This window comes from Propithecus coquereli, unplaced genomic scaffold, assembly GCF_000956105.1.
Source record: "Propithecus coquereli isolate 6110/MARCELLA unplaced genomic scaffold, Pcoq_1.0 Scaffold81, whole genome shotgun sequence".
Taxonomy (NCBI): Eukaryota; Metazoa; Chordata; class Mammalia; order Primates; family Indriidae; genus Propithecus; species Propithecus coquereli.
Window position 1 is genome coordinate 4,014,613 of NW_012154285.1, and position 12,023 is coordinate 4,026,635.

A 12,023-nucleotide genomic window follows, 5' to 3' on the forward strand; every position below is an offset into this window, starting at 1 on the left:
GAACTCCTGAGCTCAAACAATCCGCCCACCTCGGCCTCCCAGAGAGCTAGGATTACAGGCGTCAGCCACCGCGCCCGGCCCTCTTGTCCTATTTATACTGCTCTCCCCTGCCAGACTACTTTGAAGCAAGTTCCAAATGTTATGTAATTCCATCTACTCATATTCAGTGGTTATTTCTAAAAGATAAGAACTCTTTCTGTAAACATAACCAAAATCTCATTATCACACCTAACATAATTAGCAATAATTTCTTAATATCCTCAATTAGCCAGTGTTCAGATTTCCTGAAATACCTCAGACATTTTACCAGTTGGAGTTGCTTGACTCAGAGTACAAACTCTTGGTTGATATATCTCTTAAATCTCTTTGATTTCTATAGTTCCCCCCTTTCTAATTTTTCTTGCACTTTATACGTAGAAGAAACCATTGTTTGCAATTTTAAAACTCGTTTTGAAATGGCAGGAAGTTCCTCATCAAAGCCCGTGTCAGGTCAGCGTGACACCCAGGCGACACTGTGAAGCAATCCTCATCTCTCCCCTTTAACCTTTAGGCCCAGCCTTCTCCTGGGCTGCAGCCCCTCCAGGAAGAAACAAACAAACAAAAAAATAGGACAAATCAGTTAAACCTTAAATTTGGTCAGAAATTCCTCCACCCTTCCACAGAAGGCATGTTGAAATACTTGGCCAGAGAGGAACTCTAGGACTCAACGGCTGACGTGGCAAGATCACTGTAAGGCCAGGTGCAGTGGCTCACGCCTGTCGTCCTATCATTTCGGGAGGCTGAGGCAGGAGGTTCACTTGAGGCCAGGAGTTCGAGACCAGCCTGAGCAAGAGCAAGACCCCATCTCTACAAAAAATAGAAAAATTAGCTGGGCATGGTGGTGCATCTGTGGTCCCAGCTACTGGGGAGGCTGAGGCAGGAGGATCATTTGAGCCCACACGTTTGAGGTTGCTGTGAGCTGTGATGATGCCACTGTACTCTAGCCTGGGCAACAGAAAGTGACCCTGTCTAAAAAAAAAAAAAGAAAGAAAAGCATAAGAAAAAGAAAGAAAGAAAGAAAGGAAGATCACTGTAGAGCATTGAGTGGTGCCCCCCAGCAAAATATTTGTTTGTGTCCTGACCCCCAAAAACTGTGACTTGAATATGACCTTATCTGGGAAAAGAGTATTTGCAGATGCGATTAAATTAAGGATCAGTAGACGAGATCATTCTGGATTATCTGGGTCCTAAATCCAATGACAAGCGTCCTTCTAAGAGACATACGAAGGAGAAGGCCAGGTGGCCGTGGAGACAGAGACTGGAGGGATGCAGTCGCAAGCCAAGGAAAGAGACAAAGAAGAGAGTCTTCCGCGCTGGAGAGAGCGTGGTCGGGCCTACAGCTTGACTTCAGACTGCAGGCCTCCAAACTGCGAGAGAATAATTTAAGCCATCACGTTTGTGGCAATTTCAGGAAGCTCGTACAGTCACACACTCAGGCCCCTGGACGGGGAAGGAGTTTTAAGGAAACAGAGCCCCTGAATTCCTACCACAGACAGTTTCTCCTCCCACCCCCTGTTGGGTGGCCCCCGTGGGACTATTCACTTCCTGCTCTTGTCACATTTAAAGGGAAATACTGTCTTATAAAGCATCAGAGTAGGTGGCCCAAGGGGGCCCAAGGGCCCCAAGCTTGTGCCAGATGGGCCTGGCAGGTGTGTCCCCAAGTTCTTTCAATCCGCCCTTCCTGTTCAGTAGCATCTCCTCACAGCCAGAAGTAAACCGCAGAGGCCAGGACTCATTTGTTGACTAGTGCATTTATTAATTCAAGACTGACTTACTACTGAATGTCCCCTTGATGCCAGGCGTCGGGCTACGTGCTAGAGAGACACGTGTAGATCGTTACACAACTGCGTGGTATGTGTGTCGATGGCAGAGATGGCACAGAGAAGAGGGCCTGACCCAGACTAGAGAGGAAGAGACGCCGGAGGCTTGGAGGTTAGGGGGTAGCCACAAATTGCATGTGGCTTTTAAATTTTAAATTAATTAAAATTAAATAATACTAAAAACTCACTTCCTATCACCCCATTTCAAGAGTTCAATAGCTACATATGTACAGTATCACAGAACATTTCCATCATTATAGAAAGTTCTGGCCAGGCACGGTAGCTCATGTCCATCATCCCAGCACTTAGGAAGCAGAGGCAAGAAGATTGCTTGAGGCCGGGAGTTTGAGACCAGCCTGGGCAACCTTGAACTCCTGGGCTCAAGCGATCCCCCTTCTTTGGCCTCCCAAAGTGCTAGTATTACAGGCGTGAGCCACCACGCCCAGCCTCATCTTCCAGACTAAAACTCTGTCCTCATGAAACACTCACTCCCCATCCACCTCTCTTCCCAGCCCCTGGTAACCATTTTACTTTTTGTCTCCAAGAATTTGACTCCTAGGTACTCCAAATAGCTTTGCTTTTTTGTGACCAACTAATTTTACTTAGTATAATGTCTTCAAGGTTCATTCATGTTGTAGCATGTGTCCTTTCTTTCTAAGGTTGAATAATATTCCACTGTGTGTCTATACCACATTTTGTTTATGCACTCACCAACTGGTGGACACTGAGGTTGCTTCCACCTTTTGGCTATTGTGAATGATGTTTCTATGAACACAGGTGTACAAATACTTGTTTGGAGTCCCTGCTTTCAATACTTTCGGCTACATACCCAGAAATGGCATTGCTGGATCATATGATAATTCTACGTGGAATCTTTTTTAGGAACTGCCGGGCTGTTCCGCAGTGGGTGTCCCACTTTGCATTCCCACCAACAACGCACAGGGTTCCAATTTCTCCACAAGCTTGCCAACACTTGATATTTTCTTTTGGATTTGTTTTCGTTTTTTATAATAGCCATCCTAATGTGTGTTAAGTGGTATCTTGTGCTTTTGATTTGGATTTCCCTAGTGATTAGCAATATTGACTATCGTAATGGCAAATGTGCTTATTGGTCATTTGCATGTCTTCTTTGGAGAAATGTCTATTCAAGTCTTTTGCCCATTTTTTAATTGGGTTGGTTTTTTGTTGTTGTTGTTGTTCTTGAGTTGTAGGAACTCTTTATACAGCCTAAATATTATCACATATATGTGGTTTACAAATATTTTCTCCCATTCCATGGGTTGCCTTCACTCTTTTGATAGCGAGTATCCTTTGATGCACAAAAATTTTTAATTTTGATGAAGTCTAATTTATCTATTTTTTTTCTTTTGTGCTTTTGGCATCATATCCAAGAAATCATTGGCAAATTCAACATCCTGAAGATTTTCCCTTATGTTTTCTTCTAAGAGTCTTATAGTTTTAGCTCTTACATTTAGGTCTTGGGTCTTTTTTGAGTTGATAGGTGGATAGATTTTAATTTGATGCACAAAGAAATAGGGCAGCAGAGCCTGGTCCTGAGCATGTAGTACACTGAGAGAGAGATGCCATCTTCCTGAAGCCTCTCGGGTAGAATAAGATCAGATTGTACGTGAAAAACCAATAGACTTCAGAGAAAATCAAACCAATCTTTTCTTCCTTAATCCCCTGCCTTCCAGGTAATTCCGCAGTCAAATGAAAGAGAGAGAGGAAGATGATTCGACAAGACACACAAGATGTAGCAAAGAAAGGTGTTTGTCATAGGGAGAAAAGGGAAGTAATTGTGTTTACACGAATCCTGACAGTGTCTTACAATATAGAAGGAAGAATATTTTCCATCTGCTGAAAAATCTAGCCTGGGCATGTGAAGATATTCAGAGTTACCCTTCTGGCCTCATGTTGGGGTGTCTCAGCCTATCACAGTTACCTCTGTTAGTTAACGCTTTCTTGCAGAATCGCAAAGGCCCACAGAATGAAAGCGGTTGCTACGAGTGCTCGTGAAAAGTAGGAGTTAAGCATCTGGATCCTTATTCTATGCCTCTCCTGCCAAGAATGCAGACTTTGTCTTCAAGGACCTCCTAGATTGTTGGGGTAACTAGACGTAGATGTTTGATGCACACATTTATTTGTTAGAAGTTATGAGACTAGCAATTAGGGAGTGAGGCAGAAAGTGGCAGGAACATGATATTGCAAAGGGAGGTTGGGAACCACCTGTGAAGGACTTTGTATGTTAGTCCAAGGAATGTGAGCTTTAACCTAGAGCACAGGTGACAAACTCAAAATCCCACAGAGACCATGTATGTCAATAAGGAAAGCTGACCAGAGGTGAGTAGTAGGGAATGGTGGGAACTGTGGCAAAGTGCAGAACTCATGCTCTGTCTAAAGGGGCAGCTACTCTTAGCTCCAGCTGATTGTGACCACATGGGATTATTGGTCCAATGTGGTCCAATACATCTTCCAGTTTTCTAAGAGAAAACAGAAATCCAGGACGGCCCCAGGTTTTTAAAAACTACAGGCCAAACCAAACTGGTTTTTAAGATTGATATGGCCCGCGGGCCATCGGTCTGCCACCTTGGCCATTGAAGGGAGCTAGTGAAGGTGTTTAGGTGAAAAAAGGTGTATGATCCTATCTGTGCTTTAGAAAAATCAAATTGCTGTGTGGGAGATGAATTGCAGGGAATAGACTAGATGAAGGAAAACCAGTGAGGAACTTGTTTCAACAGTTCAGGTGCGAGGTGACAGTAGTCAGTGCTAGGACGGGGCAGCGGGGAATGTTGGTGGACTGACTTGGAGTCCAGCATTTGGAGGGAAGAATTTAGCTTTCATGCGCATCTGGAAGAAGGCAAATGAACTCTTTCAACGCACCCTTCCCACATACCCCCCTTTCCTGAACTGGGAGCTGAAAGGCACAGGGCGGATAGATAATCCTTAAAGCCAAAGGGCGGGGAATTTCAGCAAAGACTTCAGTTCTTCGTGCAGTCTAATTTTACTCGCGATTATTTTAGAGATAGACTCCTTAACCGACTCCTCCAATCCTTATCCATTCCCATGGGATAATTTTAATTTATGGGCTCAGCACAAAATTCAAATTAAAAACATGTATATCACGGTGTTGAGCTCTTTCAAGCAGCCAATGGGAAACGCAGGGCCAACTCCTCCGCAAGAGCGCTGGGCTCTGATCCCAGCAGAGAGGGGACCTGGCTCCCAAAGAGGCCGTTTCATGGAGACAGACACATGAGAAGTGGGCTTCGGATCCATGTCACGGTCTTGCTGGTTGTGCAGCCGGTCCCCAGGGTCCTCAGAAGCAGGCAGAGGGTAAGGAAGTGGGAGTGCAAGGGAGGAAGGGCGACTTCCTTCCAAGAATGTTTCTGGTACCCAACAAGTGTCGTGCTAGCACTTTTTTTCTCTGCAGACCCTTCCAGTTTTTGAGGGCTGTACTTTTGGGTGTGGGCACAGGAGACGGCTCTGAGACGCTGCAGAGCAAAGCCTCCCCTTGTTGGCACTGCGCGGGAGCGGGCGCCCCGTGGGATGAGGGAAAGGACGGGGCAGTCAGGCAAAGGTTAGGGGAGGGAAGCAGAGGCCAAGGCCCAGAACGGCTCCAGGAAATGTTTGTATTTCTCCACCAGGAGGGAGGACAAACACGCTTTTTTCATGCCTTCTGAGCAGCTTTGCACAGTCTCCAGCACAGAATGAGTCCGAGGAGGAAAGAGCAAAGCTGAAAATGAAAACTATCCTGGGGCTGGACCCAGCAACTCCTCTACAGCATGAATCTCATCGGACCCACCGGCCGCCTCCCAGAAATGACCGCTTTCCTGCAACTGCATGCCTTTCCCAGCCTTGCCCGGCGACAGGCTTCGCCTCTCAGGCAGACAGGCGGCTTGTGACCTGGGCTCCAGGAAAGGACCTCACCGGGACTCTCGTTTCCTGGCTGGAGTTTCTCTTCTCGGTGCGCTGGCAGCATCCACCCACACAGGCAGGCCCTGCATCCCGGGTGATGCGGTTGGACACGCAGCAGCTGGGTGAGTGGTAGTGGTCAGATAAGCATCTGTGCTTTTGTGGGGACTCCGGGGCCGCTAGGCACCCAGGACACTTGTCCTCTCTCCGCCATGTACAATGGGTCGTGCTGCCTCATTGAGGGGGACCCCATCGCCCAGGTGATGCCGCCACTGCTCATTCTGGCCTTCGTGCTGGGCGCCCTGGGCAACGGGCTGGCCCTGTGTGGCTTTTGCTTTCACATGAAGACCTGGAAGCCGAGCACGATCTACCTTTTCAACTTGGCCGTGGCCGATTTCCTCCTCATAGTCTGCCTGCCCTTTCGGACGGACTACTACCGCAGACAGCGACACTGGGCGTTTGAGGATATTCCCTGCCGGGTGGTGCTGTTCATGATGGCCATGAACAGGGCTGGGAGCATCGTCTTCCTCACGGTGGTGGCTGTGGACAGGTATTTCAAGGTGGTGCACCCCCACCACATGGTGAATGCCATCTCCAACCGCACGGCGGCCAGCATTGTCTGTGTCCTTTGGACCATAGTCATCCTGGGGACTCTACATCTTTTGATGGAGAACCACCTGTGTGTGCAAGAGAAGTCGGTGTCTTGTGAGAGCTTCATCATGGAGTCTGCCAATGGCTGGCATGACATTATGTTCCAGCTGGAGTTCTTTTTGCCTCTTGGCATCATCTTGTTTTGCTCCTTCAAGATTGTCTGGAGCCTGAAGCAGAGGCAGCAGCTGGCCAGACAGACACGGATGAAGAAGGCCATCCGGTTCATCATGGTGGTGGCTGTTGTGTTCGTCACGGGCTACCTGCCCAGCGTGTCAGCCAGACTGTATTTCCTCTGGACAGTGCCCTGGAGTGCCTGTGACCCCTCTGTCCACCTAGCCCTACACGTCACCCTCAGTTTCACCTACATGAACAGCATGCTGGACCCCTTGGTGTATTACTTTTCAAGTCCCTCGTTCCCCAAATTCTACACCAAGCTCAAAATGCGCAATTTGAGACCCAGGCAGCCAGGAGACCCAAAGACACCAAGGCCGGAAGAGATGCCAATTTCAGACCTCTGTCGCAAGAGTGGCGTCAGCGTGGCAAGTAGTTTCCAAAGCCAGTCTGATGTTCAGTGGGATCTCCAAATGTGTTGAATGGCACTAAGTCAACTGACCAACCACATCTAGGAGGACAGATGGGTGACTTTAGGATAAATTCATGCTAAGGGGTGGGGGGCGTTGAAAACACCACCACCCTTTCTGAGCTGTATCCTCACGCTGTTGGAAATGAAATGCACATGACTATACCTTTTTGGAAGGTTCCAGTTGATCGAAGTGAGTTGGTTGACTTTATATGATCTGATTACAAGGGTAAGGCACCCTACGGGCTGTGACCGGGGGTTAGGAAGTGCACAGCCCCTGTGCACTTTAAATGGCTGAGTAAGTGGGAATGAGTGTTTAAATGGGTCATGTTCTCTTTCTGGCGCGTGGGAAGCAGTTAATGAACTTAAAGAGCTATCAGTATTTCCTATCCTCTGACCTTAAAGCATTACTTCTCTTGCAAAACAGAAACTGGCTACATTAATACTTTTATTTCAGGCTGAGTGAGGCTCTTTTGACTGAGTTGCCTTGGTCCTGATGGTTTCATCTTCACAGGGACTCCTGTATACATTTCTTTGTCATTATTTTGACTTCCCGGCAGCCCAAGAACAACAGCCAAACAGTCCGCTCTAACCTTCTTCAAGCTCCACATTTTTCTGCAAATCTTTGCTTTTCTAAGAAGGTGCTGAGAGATATGTTTACCTGCCCTGGTTTCTCCAGTGGGATGTGCTGAGCCCAGCATAATTGCTTTCGACTGCTAGTTATGTGATTGTGAATTGAAATTATTCATTCATTTATCTCCAAGTGTGTACTGCATTCATATCTGGTGGCAGGCACGATGCTTGTGTCCTTTTTACCAGGAGGGTCATTAATCAACTCTCGTGTGACAGCAAAGTTTTTCAGATGGCAAACAGAGAAGTTAAGGACTTTCATCCTTTCATGGAATATAGTTTCTAGACCTGTTCAGTGCAAACATCAGAGTTATCCTCTTGTTGCAAGACTGCCTTATGCACAAGTTTCCCAGATATGTACCTGGAGCCCTGAAAACTAGATGACTTTATGAAATGACAGGCTGCCCCTGAATTTCCAAGCCAACCTTAGCTCCCGTCTCAAGCTATGAAGTGGTAAAAGTAGTTCTCGACTCCTTTGTCTACACTCCCTCAAAATTCCCAGGGCTCTCTCCCTACGTTAGGACCTGGCCATCTTCTAGTTTTTGGTCTCAAAACACCCGTGTAGGCTGTCTCTATTATTTCTTTTTTCAGAGGCACTGAACAGCCCAGTGACGAAACATACAGGCCAGAGAAAGTCAGATAAAACTTAAGTTTGAATCCCAGCTCTGCCACTTACCAGATGTGTGACCTCTGGGCAGATCTTATGTAACCACTGTCAGCTTCAACCTCCTCATCTGTCAAACAGGGGCAAGATCAACGCTGACTTCGAAGGGTCATTGGGTGGATTCAGTGAATATGCAACCCTGAAGTGAAAGGAAAGACTTTGTTCATTGTCATAATATCCCGGGTACCTAGAAGAGCACCTGCACGTAGTAGGTGCTTAATAAATATTTGTTGACTGAATGAATGAATAAGTGCATGTAAAGAATTAAGCCCTGTGCCTGGCAGTAAATGCTCAATATTATGACTTATTATATTAACACGTTTCACACATACAGAAACTGAGGCACAGAAGCGATTTCCTTTGGGGTTCAGAGCCCCTAAGTAGCTGCTCCATCACCACGCCTGCATTTCCCTCCTCCCCAGCTCCCTGGCAGGAGTGAAAGCAAAGAGTGTAATCAGCACCAAAGAACCATGTCTCCTCCCAATAGAAATCTGTGAAAACTCACACTTCTGCTTTTAATTCTATTCTTAGTTATAATTCTTTCCTGGGCTGTTCCTTTCTTGCTTCGTTGTAATAAAAATGGATTCTGAAAGAAAGTCTGTGTCCTGCGTGTGACTCTAGCTTGAAAGACTCCTAGGACTTTGCTGTCCAAGGGAAAAAGGCTCTGCTATCCAGAGGCACACGGCAGGGGGGTAAACAGAGGTTCTCACTAAAAAATGGCAAGAACAAACAAAAAGAAAGACAAATCAAACCAGGCCGGGCGCAGTGGCTCACACCTGTAATCCCAGCACTTTGACAGCTTGAGGCGGGAGGATCGCTTGAGGTCAGGAGTTTGAGACCAGCCTGAGCAACAGCGAGACCCCATCTCTACAAAAAACAAGAAAATTAGCCAGGCGTGGTGATGTGCACCTATAGTCCCAGCTACTTGGGAGGCTGAGGAAGGAGGATCACTTGAGCCCAGGAGCTTGAGGCTGCAGTGAGCTATGATGGGGTGAGCTACCTGGGATGACAGAGCAAGACCCTGTCTCAAAAAACAAAAAGAAAAGAACAGAAAAATCAAAGCAAACCTTGAACCAGTTCTTCTTTTTTTTTTTTTTAGAGGCAGGATTTCACTCTGTGGCCTGGGCAGGAGTGCTGCCTCCTGAGTAGCTGGGACTACAGGTGCGAAAGATGGGGTCTCACTCGCTACGTTGCCCAGGCTGGTCTCAAACTCCTGAGCTCAAGCGATCCTCCCGCCTCGGCCTCCCAGAGTGCTGGGATTACAGGCGTGAGCCACCGCGTCCAACTCCAAACCCAGACTTGATTCTACATTTGCTTCCCCTTTTAAATTCGCAGAATGTGATGAAAAATAAGTCAAATCAAGAAGTTTCTTCAGAAATTGTAAGGAAGAGGAGCGTACCTTTGGTGACAAAGCTTTGTTTAAACTACCTGAAATAGGAAAACAGTCAATTTAGACGAAAATGTTTTCTCCTTTTAGGGTCTTTCAGGAAAAGTCACATAAAAGCTAGAAGAGGTATTCAACCAGATAGTCTACAGGGATTATGTGGAAAAAAATAAGAGGTACCTTTTATTGGTGCGGATGATAACACTTTAAGTTTTGGTCTGTTCTGAGAATGGGCTTCCCTACACTTTGTCACAACTGAAATGTTAAGATGCTGTCTGAGCTCCCTAGTGCGCCGGGGCTGCTCGGAGGGGACAGAACCCTGGGCGCAAGGGGTTAAGCCAGTTGTTAAAAATTCTACAGCAAGGTGGGGACTTGGCCACTCTGTGATATGTGGTCTCCACTGGCGGCCTCGAGACACCATCATCACAGGGAGCGTGTAAAGGGCTCCCAGACCAGCTACATCCCTTGCAGGTCCTGGTGAAAAATGAAAATGCAAGGTCTCTTGTTCGGAAAGTATTAGGATGTCAAGATGGTAACAGCAGAGCATTAAACCGAGCACAGGGCCCTTCTGAGCTCATCCATAAAGCCAGGGCTCTAAGAGAGAGAGACAGACAGAGAGAGACAGAGAGATATGGAGTAGAATAAACAGAGGGGCTCACACATAGGGCCTAATCTTTGTGCACGTCCCAGCGTATCAGAATATAAAATGATATTGCCAGCAGAGGTCAATACTTTATCCCTTATAAGGATTCATTCACTCATTCATTCCCTCTTTTGAGGAACATTAATTAAGCACCAGCTCTGTACCAGGCATAGGAGAAGAAACACAAATGAAAAACATAGTCCCTGACCCCACGGGGTCCATTGAGCAACCAAGGGGAAAAAATAACATGGTAAATCCGGGTAACTGTGGTGAGAGTGGCAAAACGGGCTTCCACGGGAAAATCCAGGGGCCCTGCCTCCTGCATTAGGGGACGGAACGATCGTCTGAGAGGCAGTGGCTTGCGAACTTGGCCCTGCAGCATGCATAGGAAGCCGCCAGGGAATCCGTGTGGAAGGCTATTCCAGGCAGAGCCGGAGAGGTGAGAAAGAGCAAACTAGCTGTTTGGGAGGCACAGGAAGACAGTGGGGTCGCTGCAGCTGTGACCACCTGGAGAGAAGTGAAGCCCTGAGTTTGGCTGGGGAGCGAAGTGTCTGTTCACAACCCTTCACGTGACAGAAGACTCATGAAAAGCCTTTAAGATTCCCTTATTTTTTTAAAAAAATGATGTTTCTTTATTTGTAGAAGGCATTTTTTTTGTTGTTCAAAATTCAAAGAATACACAGATACATAAAGTAAGGTGTAAACGTCTTCTTTTGGTTCCTCTTAATCCTATTTCCAGGAAATGACAACTTCAGCATTCGGGGTATGTATGCATTTTGCACACAGATAAAGAGTCTTTTGCATTATTTTACAAAAGCAAGATCATACCCCATACATCCATGTCACTTTAGATCTAGATACTGTTTTGCAAAGTAGTTTCATCGTAAATAACTTCCCACATCACAACATAGAAATTGAGCTCATTCTTTTTAACTACATTTCATTGTATAAATCAGTGGTCCTCAACTTTTTTGGCACCAGGGACCAATTTGATGGAAGACAATTTTTCCATGGGGCGGATGGTGGCAGATCTCTGTGGCCTGGGGGTTGGGGACCACAGGTATAAATGATCCATGTATAGTTTATTTCACCAATGGCCTTTTAATAGACATTTAAGCTGTTTTCAATTTTCTTCTATTGCAACCATGCTATGGTGAATAGTCCGAATGATGTGTCTTTGCGCACATGTGTCAGGGGTTGGGGGAGATTCTGGATGATTCTTAGACGTGGTGTTGTTGGGTCAAAAGACAGCTATGCTTTGGAGAGGTGTAGCACACAGGGCCTAAGAGCCTTGGAGCCAGACTGGGTTCAAACCCCATCTCTTTAGTAGCTGTGTCACCCAAGGCAAGTTACTTAACACCTCAATGCTTCACTTTCCCTGTTTGTAAAATGAAAAACAAAGGGTCATCGTGAACACTAAATGAGTTCAGATGTATAAAGCACCTAGAATAGTGCCCGACGTAGAGTAGGCACCATTTCTGTATTAGCTCTTGTTACAATCTTGACAGATACCACCAAATGGTCTAAAAAAAAGGCCAAACCAATTTATACTCCCACCAAGAGTGTATGAAAAATTATTCTGTTGCACACTCTTGCACACAAGATATTTTGTTTAATAAGCATTTTTCTGCTTTAACAAAAAAAAAAAAGAGGCCGGGCGCGGTGGCTCACGCCTGTAATCCTAGCTCTCTGGGAGGCCAAGG

At 46.4% G+C, this 12,023-nt stretch overlaps 1 protein-coding gene across 1 annotated transcript; it reads left to right on the forward strand.

Annotated features, from left to right (window-relative positions):
• Positions 1-5,874: 5,874 nt before the first annotated feature.
• On the forward strand, positions 5,875-7,028 carry HCAR1 (hydroxycarboxylic acid receptor 1). Its single transcript, XM_012663442.1, has one exon. It carries the CDS (start codon positions 5,981-5,983, stop codon positions 7,010-7,012), a length of 1,032 nt encoding a protein of 343 aa, XP_012518896.1. The 5' UTR covers positions 5,875-5,980; the 3' UTR covers positions 7,013-7,028.
• The last annotated feature ends 4,995 nt before the right edge of the window (positions 7,029-12,023 follow it).